A 12,491-nucleotide genomic window follows, 5' to 3' on the forward strand; every position below is an offset into this window, starting at 1 on the left:
CATTAACAATGAAAATACACAAAGAAAATAAGACTTAAATTTTACCAAATGGAAATGTGGAATAAAAATGGACTAAAAGAAATAATGACAAATGTTCCTGAAACTACTGAACATTTTTGTCAAAAGATTAAACTTAAGTCATAATGAGGAGGCTGTCCTGACTGGTGGTCCATTCAAAACACAGTGATGACCAAAAGAATGGGTGTGCAATGAAACCAGCCAGTGATTAAGACAGAAAAATATTTATTGGTTAAAATAGCTTTTCACAGATACAATGAATGGTTTTTTGTTTTGCCATCATGCACTTACACTGTACAACAGTGGATCCCCATGGATTAGCATTATCTGAGTAACTGCAACAAATGACTATTGCTCCTGTTGTGTCAAAGGGAGAACCAGCCATTGAAACCAGTGGTCATGTGTCTGATATTCTGCACTGTAGTGATGTGTGTGTTATAAAATAAATTAGTAACATGTGTATCTGCATGCATCATATTACATCTCTATCACCAAGATCTCAGTGCAAACGCCATTGTAGCTGACAGATCCGCGACACATGTAAGTACCAACAAAATGATGCACAAATGACATTTTTAAAAATGACAATAAAAAGGGGGGAAAAAGCCCAAATTGACATTTATCCTAGTGTTTGATAGTTGTGGAGCTACATTGGCATATATTTTAATATAACTGACTAAATATTAGTCCAGATCTATAAGCAGTCTTCTAAAAACTCACATTTTATTGTGACACAGTTAGCTTGATTTACAGTACTAAATATCTATCTCTCAAGCAGCAACGGTTACATTGAGTCTGAAAAACAAAACAATACCTACAGAACAAAAAAATCATTCACTCAAATATGTAAAACACAGGATATCATTCTACTGTATCTCTCTAGCGCCCACAAAAGATGAAAAAAAGAGAACATGAATCAATGACAGTAATAAAGCCTTTCTTTATAAAAGCAGCCTGCCCCTCCCCCCACCCCCCGAAGAAAAGACAAATAAAACCACAAAGTGAAAACATAACAGCACATAAATTCAAAGTTTATCAGGAACCAACAGTCTACACTGACTGACAAAGTTACCAAAGAAAAAAACTGTCAATAAATATACAGTTTATGGGGAGTTCATTTAAATTTACTGTGAGTAAGAGATACTGTTTAGTAGTCAATTTTTCCTCTTAGTGGTAGGTGTCCTGCAGTTGCCAAGCAATAAATATTCACTATATTCTCCCCAAAAAGCCCTTCCTGTGAGTCACATGTAAAGGATGAGCCAGGTGGTTCATACCTAACATGTAGCTGTTCGTTGTCTCTGAGACGGCACTGGACAATAACTCCTGTCTGACAAAAATGTGGTTTTAAATTGAAACTTTTAACTTTTAATTGTTTTTTTAACTGGGAACAAATAGTTATAATGTAAGTGAAAACAGTGAAACGTGTTAATAATGTTAATTCACACAGATTCAGCTTTATTACACAAGCAAGAGCAACTCAATTCAAGTGTGGCTGAGTCCACCCAATGATCTTTCAATGCAAACGCATCTGAAAAACTCTCAGGGCCTGTGGAATGTTGTGTGTGAAAAAAATCTGTTTGAACACAAACTGGGTTTCATTTTCGTACTTCATACTTTGGGCCATCTTTCCAATTGGTTATGATGATGTCTTACTGACCGGCTGTACTGATGAGCTACACACACATTCCCCAAGACAGCACACAGGTTTATATTAAAGCAAGGCTTTAATATAAATATAAATCCTAACCTTCAAAAAACTTGAATAGGCAGCAAAGGAGATATCCACACATCAATTTGGGTGGGTTAGAAAGCCACAAAAAAGTCCACAGGCCATGGTCTATTTCATTAAATAGACTAACATTGTATTTATCTCAGCCTGAGGACTTTTTTGTGGCTGACTAGCGCAGCAAAACTGATGTGCGGGCATCTCCTTTACTAGCTATTCAAGTTTGCTTCCATTACCAAGGCACCCAAGGTTTACTTTTTTGATGCTCTAAGTAGGCACAGTTTCACAGCACTCAAAAAAAAAACAAAAAGATACAACCTCTGTTTGTATGTTCCCAACAAGAGATCCGTTCTACTCGTACTTGTAATGACTCCTCACAAGGCAAGAAGGATGTGACATTTTTCTCCACCAATACCTCTTAGGGACAAAGTACACTACATCCTATCTCCTACCAAAATGCAGTGTTGTTTTTTTTTTTTTTTTTTAAATAATGGAGATCTTTTCTGTAATTAACCTTAACTAAACAGTTTCAGAGAGGGCTCACACCTGAAGGTCTGCTTCCTGAATTGAACCTATGTAATGATGATACATCGTTGCAATTGTCCAGTTGGCTGTATTTGAGCTCACAAAGGCAAAACTCACAGTCCAATAATTGTAAATAGAAGTCATGTGGTGGAAATGTCATTGGATTATTGCTCATTTGGTCAGCCAGTAAAAAGACAATAATCCTGCCCCACCTTAAGGTTTTGTTCATGTTGGTGAGGATGTGGAGAACATATCATCAGACTTTAGACTGCACATCTGAATGTATCGTATGACAGCGGGTAGTAAATAATTTAATAATGCAGCCATTTTTCACTTCGTCATGTGTCCCGGTTTGTCCTCCTCTCTTGAGACCACCCCTATGAGATGGACCAAAGAGAGGGTGTTTGAGTTTGAAATTAACCACACCAAAGGGTAGAAGCTCCAGGGTTCAGTTTGACTAGACGAATGAGTGTTGTGTGAAGATGCCCTTAGTTACCTTAACTGCAGGGAAGTAGTTGTTGTTGTCTGCTTATACTAAACTGTCCATGGTTGCAGCTATAATTATTACCTGGAACCTGAATGGATCTGGATGTGTTTACCCTCAACTCATTCTTTCAATTCCCAATTTACAGAATTTGACTAGTTTAAGGATTTAGGACAGGTGGGTATGGATATTTGTTTATTTGACCAGGACAATGCTCACTGATCAACAGAAGAAAGGACTACAAATGAACCAGAGATTGCCTAGAAAGCTCATTTTATCTAGTCAGATGTGGGAAAAAAACAAAACAAAACTAAGAAGGCAACCTATTGTCAAGCTCACCATCACCATACCTTCAGATGTCAGGCATGGCAGTGAGAAGTAAAATGCGGTCACCAATAGAAAGATTAGCAGAAATTATTAAAACAAGAAGGAAACAGAATCTTTCTTGAATGTTGTCACTTTGACCAATATCACCCTCTGTCAGCTGATCAGTGACTGGTTCTAAGGAGCGCCTCTGTTCCACTTTTGCACCACCATTCCTGTGCTGTTCTATTTTCTGACGGTTGGGTTAGCTCCACTAAAAAGTTATGGTAAACGTCATTAAAAAAAAAATGCAACTTGTACCTTTGACAGTGTTACATAACAAGTTTTAATGTCTCTTGGATAGACTAAGAGTCTCTAAGCTGAAGACAGTGATCGAGGTTAGCCCACTTCTGACATGATCTATGTGATTTAATGTTTCCCAACTCTCTGGTGTCAGCCAGACAGAGGTGGGAGGAGGATCCGGGGCTTACACGTCCAGGTCGTCTGGCCTGGCTCGGCAGCTCATTCTGCTGCTGGCCCGGCTGCAGGGCCTGGCGTCCAGCAATGCCAGTGGCTGCATCTCATGTCCTGCTGACGAGGACAGTTTCTTATGCTCCTGGGTATCATCGGGGAAGTCAAAGGCTTGTGCATGGGAGTTTGAAATAGTGCTTCCTCCACCATTGTGGCCGAGCCGGTTCTGCTCTGTGGAGTAGTTGGCCCAGTTCTGCTCATTGGCCTGTTTGTTATAATTACGGCATGAGCCGGTTCCCCGCTCCCCTGTGGCCAGCTTGTAGCCTGGGGGGGACATGGGTGAGAGTGGGGCAGTCGGGGAGGAACAGCCGTTATAGTATGCATACTTGGCGGTGGACAGTTCTTTAGGGGTAGGGCTCAGGGTTCCTCCGCTGGGGTACAGTGTGGTCTGCTGCTTGCCCTTCACCCGGTCTTTAATCCTCTTAAAGAAGACGTAGAAGAGCTCGATCACATTGAGCAGCAGGGACACCAGAGAGACCACCAGCATGAAGATGATGAAAACAGTTTTCTCTGTGGGACGGGACAAGAAACAGTCCACCCTGTGTGGACAAGGGGACCTCTCACAGGTGTAGACTGCATTCAGACTGAAGCCATACATGTACCACTGGATGACCAGGAAGCCCACCTCGAACATGGACTTGAAGAAGATGCTGACGATGTAAGTTCTGAGCAGGGCCCCCTTCATCTTGACTTTTCCGTGCTCCTCAATGCCATACTTTAGCTTCTTCATTTCAATTTTCTTTAGTGGGATGTCAACATCGCCTCCATCATTCTGAACAGCTTTAAGCTCCTCCTCCTTCCTGTTGAACTTCTGCTCCTTCCTGTTCAGGTAGAAGACATGAGCCAGGTACAGCAGGGTGGGCGTCGACACGAAGATGATCTGCAGTACCCAGAAGCGAACATGGGAGATGGGGAAGGACTTGTCATAGCAAACGTTCTCACAACCAGGCTGCTGGGTGTTACACTTGAATGCCGACTGTTCATCTCCCCATGCTGACTCCACTGCAGTACCCAGGACCAGGATCCTGAATATGAAGAGGACTGATAGCCACACCTTCCCCCCAGCAGTGGAGTAGGCCTGGACCTTGTCCAGAAGACGGCCCAGAGCACTCCAGTCACCCATTCTCAGGGAGCGTTAGCTGGAGGAGAAAAAAAGTAAAATGTTGAACTGGCAATAATATACAGACACACGTCAGAATAAATTGTGTTTATGAACTCCTTCAAGGAGTAACTCAGTGCGTAGGTTGTGTGCAGATGAAACACAGAATAATGCAGTGTGTGGACAGTTATTTTTCAGTGAATAAATTAATAAATGCTACAACTCCTTGAGACCAAACCAAGTATCTGTGTTTTGTTTGCTAATAACAGGGTTAGCCCTGGAGTCAGCAACAAATTTGGCCAAGGCTCACATAAGGTATGCTGACCTTAAGGGGGACCAGGTCAGCTATTCTGATTTTACTGACAAGCCGCTCCTCGGGCCTCATAACCTTTCTGGCAGAAACCCTGCATTTGTATGCTCCAAATCGTTTTTTACATTTTTAAGGAAGATTAACATCCTCAGAATTCTTGCCATGGCAGCATTATGTGATTACACAGCATCATTATTGAAGGAGAGAAAACTAAATGTTTCATGACATAAAACACAAACTAATCCAATTACTGAAAGTGTGGCCACTTATGCAACACTAAAGAATGCAAAAAAATAAGAAATAAAATATGATTCATTAAGTAAAGAGCATCTTTAACAGACTGAATTCAAAATTAAAAAGTACTTTGGACTGAATTGATAAAGCAAGATGAAGAAACCCTGAATCCCAAATTAAATACTTCATATCAGCAAAATAATCAAATTACAGAGCCAACTCTTCATTTACCCCTCAATAAAGAACAAAGAAGAGAATACAGATATTAAGGAAAGATTAATAATCAAAGATGGTTGTGTGAATAATTAAATACATCAAAACACTAAACATATTAAAAGAACATCATCAGCTTTGCTGGGAAAAACAGACTGGTCTCAAGAATAGCCATTAAAATGTTCCAAGTCCATATTTCAGTCACGAGAGGATTGGACCTGCAGTACTTTTCTAACCCTCTCTCTCAAACTACATCATGTAAGAACACCTGCTATATGTGGTCTTGTACAACTTTATCCAGTTTGAAAAAGTTTATGCATGTCAATGACTTGCATTAGCCTTTAACTCTACTCGTATTTCAGTTGTGCAGTAAAGTTGCCAAAAATATTGACACTTCACTGGTTTACAGAAAAAAAACAGACAACATTCACTGACTTTTCTTGTACTAGCACTGTGTGCTAAAAAAAAGGAAGAAAAATTAGCCTATTTTGTGCGCTTAGGACTTTTTTTCTTTCTGCCATGGTAACTAAAGGGGTATCAAGTATTGTTTTCTAAACTAGAATTATATATAAGTTTGAATTCTGGTATTATGACAACTTTAATGTGCAGTATGAAAAGAGCTTTGGCAACCAGAAGTTTAAACTGAGTTGTGAATCTCAGTTCTTGTTCTTGTCTGGGAAGAGAGCAAGGAGGAGAGAAGAAATGAGCAATAAAATGCAGAGAGCTGGATCATCAGCAGAGCGAGCTTGTGAGCTGGGCACAAATGCAAAAAGGCTTCAGAACAGCAGAAAAATCTACTGAATGCTGTTGTCTCAGCCAAGCTGTTCAGAGCGAGGCTTCTGGAGAGAAGCCACCATGCAGTGTGATAAGAAGGTACATCTGAATGCTCTCATTGTGGCCTGTGGTGAGCTGCTCACCTCAAGGAGTTCTTATGAAACCATCTCACATTATTACTGATGAACCCATATAACCTACATAAGTAAGCAAGATCATCTGAGAGAAGATCGGCAATTATATATATGTGTGTGTGTGTGTGTGTGTGTTTCTATACATATATATGAAATATAAATGAAAAGTTTAAGTTGATTGAATTTGAAAAGTTGGATGAAATTTTGAAATGATTCAAAACAAACTTATATAGTTGAATAAACTTGATTTAATTCATTTGTACTTGAGAAAACAGTGTTTTCACCAAGACAACGTGAAACTGATGAATTAATTTTTTTCCTTATGAATTTATTAAATATTAAAGGCATAGTTCACCCAAAAATGAAAATTAAGTCATTATCTACTATCCTCATGTTGACTGAAGGTCAGGTTTAGCTTTTTAGTCCACAACAAGGAGACTTGGATTACACCAGACAAGCAGTATGGAGGCATTTTACGTTATTATGTTGTTTTTTTCTGTTTGAAAACTGGTCAGTATCCACTTCCATTGTTTGGGAGATTCTGTAACACTGTGAACACTGTCCTGTGTTCCTGTGATACTCCAGCACTGTTTTATAGACTAAAAAACTAAACCCAACCTTCAATCTGCATGAGGATGCGTTTCTATCATATGTTTTATTCAAACAACAAAAAAAGAAGGGTCTTAGGTGGTTTAACTCTCAAAAAAGCATGCTTAAATTATAACTCACTCATACTAATAACTTGAATAAATAAAACTTGCATAATAGGAAAAGATTAGTTAATTCTATTAAATTCCATTATATATTATTACAGTGTAGCTTTTCTTGGTGCCACCAGATTGGATTCTTGGTGAAATCAAATGAAATGAGCCTGTGTGCATTTCTCCTAAAGCAAAAGTGAGCAGTATATTAGCCAGTTAAGAATCAGGAGATTTTTTTTTATGTTAGATCATTTTATTTATGATGTTATATGTTGTTCTTATTACTCTGGAAACACAACCACATTTGTCCACAGGGGGCTCTAAAATCCTTGATTCTTGTAGTAGCTTTAAGTATGCATTACGCTGTGTAATCTACTTCGTTGCTTTTAAAATTATAATTCATTACTGAGCAGGACTACAGTCTTGATTCATATCCAAACCTTTCATCTGCACTTTTGCAGGCTGAATGGGCTGATGAAAAGCATATGAAGTGCTACGGCAGGCACAGGTTTGGAGAGGTGACTATGACCATTCAGCAGCACAGAGCAGGAGGTAGGAGTCATTTACACTGAAAATGTTGAGAAGTAAAAGAAGAAACCTAGTTGTAGTTGAGTAATATTTCAGTAATGTAACAGTACTTGTACTTGAGTTCAGATTTTCAATACTCTTTCCACCACTGGCAGTTAAGTCCTGCAGATACAAACAGCTTCCTCTGGAGAAACTTGACTTCTGATCACTGTGACACAGGTCAGTCAAACATTCAACAGTCTAAGCCAGTCTGATGTTCCAGGGGAAAACAGCAGGCAGTAACATTAAAGAAACAGGAAATTGTGCCTTTCCAGGATGTCCTGCTGAAGTTACAATTTTATGCATCAAAGTGAGAGAATAACTAGTTCACTCTGCAGCACTGAACTCGTCTGGGCTTATCCCCTGAAAATTAGTGCCCCCTTTGGTCAAAATGAACCCTGACTGTGAGCTGTAGACGCAGTGTGAACGAACCAAAGCTGCGGAACAATAGAATATCACTGCTGAGTTTCTCTGACCAGGTAGTTTTACTGATAATTAACAAAAAACACTGCACAACAAGGTCTGAATGATATACAGTGTTTATATTTAGTACAAACACCAAAGAAGAAGTCCTCAAAGAGGGACTAGAAGTCTTTTTGACAGGGGTGAAAGTAACTAATTACAAGTACTCAAATTACTGTAATTAAGTAGGTTTTTGGGTACCTGTACTTTTGTGAGCAGATTTTCAAAGTCTGTGCTTTGAGTTGTACTTATGTATGCATTACACTACGTAATCTACTCAGTTACTTTTAAACACATAGTTGAGTACTGAGTACAATTTGAATTAATACACAAACCTTTCATCTGCATTTTAGTAGAAAATCAAGTGATCTGATCTAACAGGCCAATGAAAACAAAGATATACAACTGAGAAACAACACAAAATACTGTAGCAGCACACATTTGGATGAAGGATGTTGTAGGTATATATATACATTTGCAGTTCTAGTTTGGAGAGGAGAGTGTGACATCACCAGTTGAAGGTAACTAACACTCTCAGTAGTTTTTAAGACAAATACTTTGTATATATTTTTATAACAGCAGAAATTTTACTTATCATCGGGGAAGTCAAATTGAGTACTATTTTAGTAACAGTACTTTTTAAACAGATTTCCAGTATTCTTATGACTATAATTCAATAATAAACAGTTTGTAAAATCCTTCACAGCTCATCTGCTCCATGTGACATTTATAATCTCATCTGATGGAGGTTTACTGTCTCCACTCTGACAGGAAAATAACTAAGCGAAGCTGTTCAAGGTTGGTGCAGATCTTAAAGGTGAAGAAGAAAAGCCATCAGACTCCAGAGAGCAGTTTCATGTGGATAAGTAGGAACGTCCAGTCTGATCCACATGCTGCCAAACATGTGCTCTCACTTATCTTATAATAAAGCACACACACTGTATCCTCTGACCTGGAAAACACACTCAACACATTTTGTCATTCTGTAAAATCACCTTCATGTGTCAGTGTATCTGCAGCCTTTGGGAGGGTAAATCATGACCAGTCCAAACTTCATGAGGACAATGGTAATCTTTTTTTTCTTGTTGGTATTAGCTGGAATACATCCCGCCACTTTCTACATGAGTGAGTCTGTCTAATGAAAATGACAAAGACCCAGCAAGAACAATAGACTAAACACAATGAGTCTGTGAGCAGAGCCCTCACATCTTCACAGTTTACATGAGGAGGCAGCTCAGAAAATGATTCTCAAGGTTGCTGCTGTCAGGAGCCTTCTGTAAAGCAAAGTAAATACTGGGTTATTATAGGAGAAGCAGCACTGTTTGAATATTAAAGAGAGGTTTCCTCCAGTTAAAGCGCAGAGCTGGGTTCAGATCAGATGAGTGGGTACAGAAGCAGCAGCAGGCAGTTTTGAATGAAAAAAAGAAAAACGGTTCAGGACTTAAACGCTCTCATTTGATAAATAAAGTGTCAAAAGTTGTTTTTTACTTTGACTGTGTCGATTCTCACATGTTGCTGCGTGTTAACATGAGTTTTTCCTCAAGTCTCAAACGTTCACAAACTTTTCTTAAGTGTGGAGCGCAGCGCAGCTTGAGCCCAGTCTGCCGGGATAACGGGACCACTGACAGGGAAAAAAAAGTTTGTTCTTGTAGAAATAAGAGAGAGCAAGACTGGAACTTACCTGGAAAGTTGTGGAGAAAGAGAGCAGAGGGCCCAGAGGGACTTTCTTTCTCCGCACTTGAAGAACTCACTCTGTGATTGAGGTGAAATCCAAGTTTGGGACCAGGAGGAAACTGAGGCGAACTTGTCAAAGCTGCCTTATAAGAGTCCCGTCAGAGGAGAGCAGTCACCTGATCTCTACGTCAAGAGCCGGAGCCCTTGTCTGTCCGTCTGTCCGTCCCTCTGTCTGTCTGTTTGTCCGCTGGGAGGACAAAGTAAAGATCCTACAGAAGGTGTTAACTTCATCTTTCATTCAGAACAGAATACATCAGTGGCGCTTTTCTTCAAAGTAAAGAGAAAAAACAACGAAACTACTGCTTACTTTAAAAAGTTATTATAGTGCATTAAAACTAAACTAAAACTAGACGTAAAACATTTCAGTTAACCGAAATAAAATAAAAACAATGAAAAATAACAAAAAGAAAAAATTAAAACTCATTTAAGAATACAAAACTATAATAATTCTTAGTTAGGTCTCTTAATATGAAGTGTATCATGATCAGTGTAACCAGCGCTGGAAGAAGTTCTACCATCTTTTACTTAAGTAAAAGTAGTAATACCACAGTGTAAAAATATTCTGTTGCAAGTAAAAGCACTGCATTTAACATCAAAAAGTAAAAGTATAAAAGTATTAGCATCAAAATTAGAGCCTAAACAATTGTGGATTTTAGGACTGTTACCAACGCAAATATTATTATTATTATTATTATTATTATTATTATTATTATTATTATTATTATTATTATTATTGTTGTTGTTGTTATTTTAATAATTATTTATTGTGAATAAAAAATTTAAAAAAAAATCACGAATAGAAAACTTTGAATCAAGAAAAAGGGTCAAATATACATAAATAGCTACCTAGAAAAATAAAGAATAAAAAAACAGTCTGCATTTTGTTCTGTAAAATAAAAAGTACATCATATACAGATCACAATATAGACCAGTAGACCAGTATATCTGTGCTGGGCCTATACTGGGCCGATAAGTTCAGCTGACTGATAGACATTTATTTCTGTATCTAATTAAAATATACATTAAGTACCAGAAGTAAAAGTACTCATCATTAGGCAGAATATGGCCCATTTCAGAATCATGTATTTGTTCATGTGTTCATCACTTTCATGTTGCAGCTGGTAAACGTGGAACTCATTTCAGCTACTTTATATGAATCTATAATAACACATCATGTTTTATTAGTTGATTTATATTTTTTATTCAAATTAATCTGCAACGTAACTAGTTACCTAAGTTGTCATTAAAAAGTACAATATTGGGCTCTAAAATGTAGTGGAGTAGAAGTATAAAGTAGCATACCGTGGAAATAGTCAAATAAAGTACTTAGGTACAGAATTTGATGAACTGCCAAGTATGTTTGTTCAAGTAATCTACTGCAATTATGTTGACGTATTTTTACTTGAAGTATTTGAGTCTGCTGTAGTGACACTGCACTGTACTGTACTACTATATTTATCATTTATGACACCTAGAATCACATGTGATCAATTTAAAATCTGAGGCACTGTAATAATAGTTAGTAATTAAGCTCCACGTCCCCCAGGAAAAAATCCTGGAACAAATCCTGTATCTCTGGTTTCAAGAAAAATAAGTAACAGAAAGTTACTTATTACAACAGATGTTTCTTTCAGTATTAAAACACTACATGTACTACAATACACTGTTTCTATTGACTCACAGTGTAATGACTGTATAATCTGCTTCATTTTGTCATATCATCATATTCTGATTTCTGCTGCTGCTTTGCTTTGGTTTATTATAAAAAGTCTAGTGTGGTTATTTAGTCTTATCATCTCTGTTATCATACAAAATTAATTAGTGGCAAAACTCAAACTAAACCCTGATGACTGATCCATTCTTGTGTCTTTTAAATCCTCCTATTAAACCACTTGGGTTGCCTTCACTGCACTGCGCCAGTATACAGCACCACCTAGTGGCAGAAATACTGCAATGCAGCTGTATGTATAGGAACACGCTATATGTACAAGGGGGATAAGAACAAGGGGGATAAGAACACACACACACACACACACACACACACAGTGTTAGTAAGGCAAAGCTGGTGAGTGACTGTTGTTGCAGCAGAAAACTAGACACCTCATTAACACAACAAGCACTGAGGAACAGAGACACTTTATTATGTGTGTGAAGTTCCTTGTGTGTTTAATGATGGTGTAAATCAGTGATGTTTGTTGATGAATAGGGTTGAACAATTAATCAAAATTGTATTAAATCGCAATATGGTCTACTGCAGTTTTCAAAATGCAGGAAGTACAATATTTGATAAAAAAAAATTGCTTGTAAAATAATTGTGGTGCTGCAGAGATGTGCTGGCATACACATCAGATTCTGCAGACTTTGTAGGGCTGCAACTAATGATTATTTTACATAATAAATAATCATCAAATAATAATTTTTATGATTAACCAATTAGTTGTTTTGTCCATAAAATATAAGAAGATATTGATCAGTGTTTCCCAGAGTAAGAGGGAAACACATGGAAACACGAGACCACAATGTAATACAGCAACTGTAAACAGTAGTTTATTGTTTAAGGTTGTATTATTACCATTTACTATTACCATTACTGTTTATTTTAGTTATTAATATGATTTTTATTTACAGACATTGTTTTAACACTTCAGTAGAGATGATGTTCGGGTTAGAATTTTA

The 12,491-nt window shown here is 37.8% G+C and overlaps 1 protein-coding gene across 1 annotated transcript; it reads right to left on the reverse strand.

The window, feature by feature from the left end:
• Positions 1-226: 226 nt before the first annotated feature.
• gja1b (gap junction protein alpha 1b) lies at positions 227-9,900 on the reverse strand. Its single transcript, XM_084736820.1, has 2 exons — positions 9,763-9,900; positions 227-4,726 (listed from the first exon to the last, which is right to left on the reverse strand). The coding sequence occupies exon 2, from the start codon at positions 4,708-4,710 to the stop codon at positions 3,544-3,546; it is 1,167 nt and encodes a 388-aa protein (XP_084592946.1). The 5' UTR covers positions 4,711-4,726; positions 9,763-9,900; the 3' UTR covers positions 227-3,543.
• Between the last annotated feature and the right edge of the window lie 2,591 nt (positions 9,901-12,491).

The sequence above is a fragment of the Lutjanus erythropterus genome, chromosome 15 (assembly GCF_056507025.1).
Source record: "Lutjanus erythropterus isolate fLutEry1 chromosome 15, fLutEry1.hap2, whole genome shotgun sequence".
NCBI lineage: Eukaryota > Metazoa > Chordata > Actinopteri > Lutjaniformes > Lutjanidae > Lutjanus > Lutjanus erythropterus.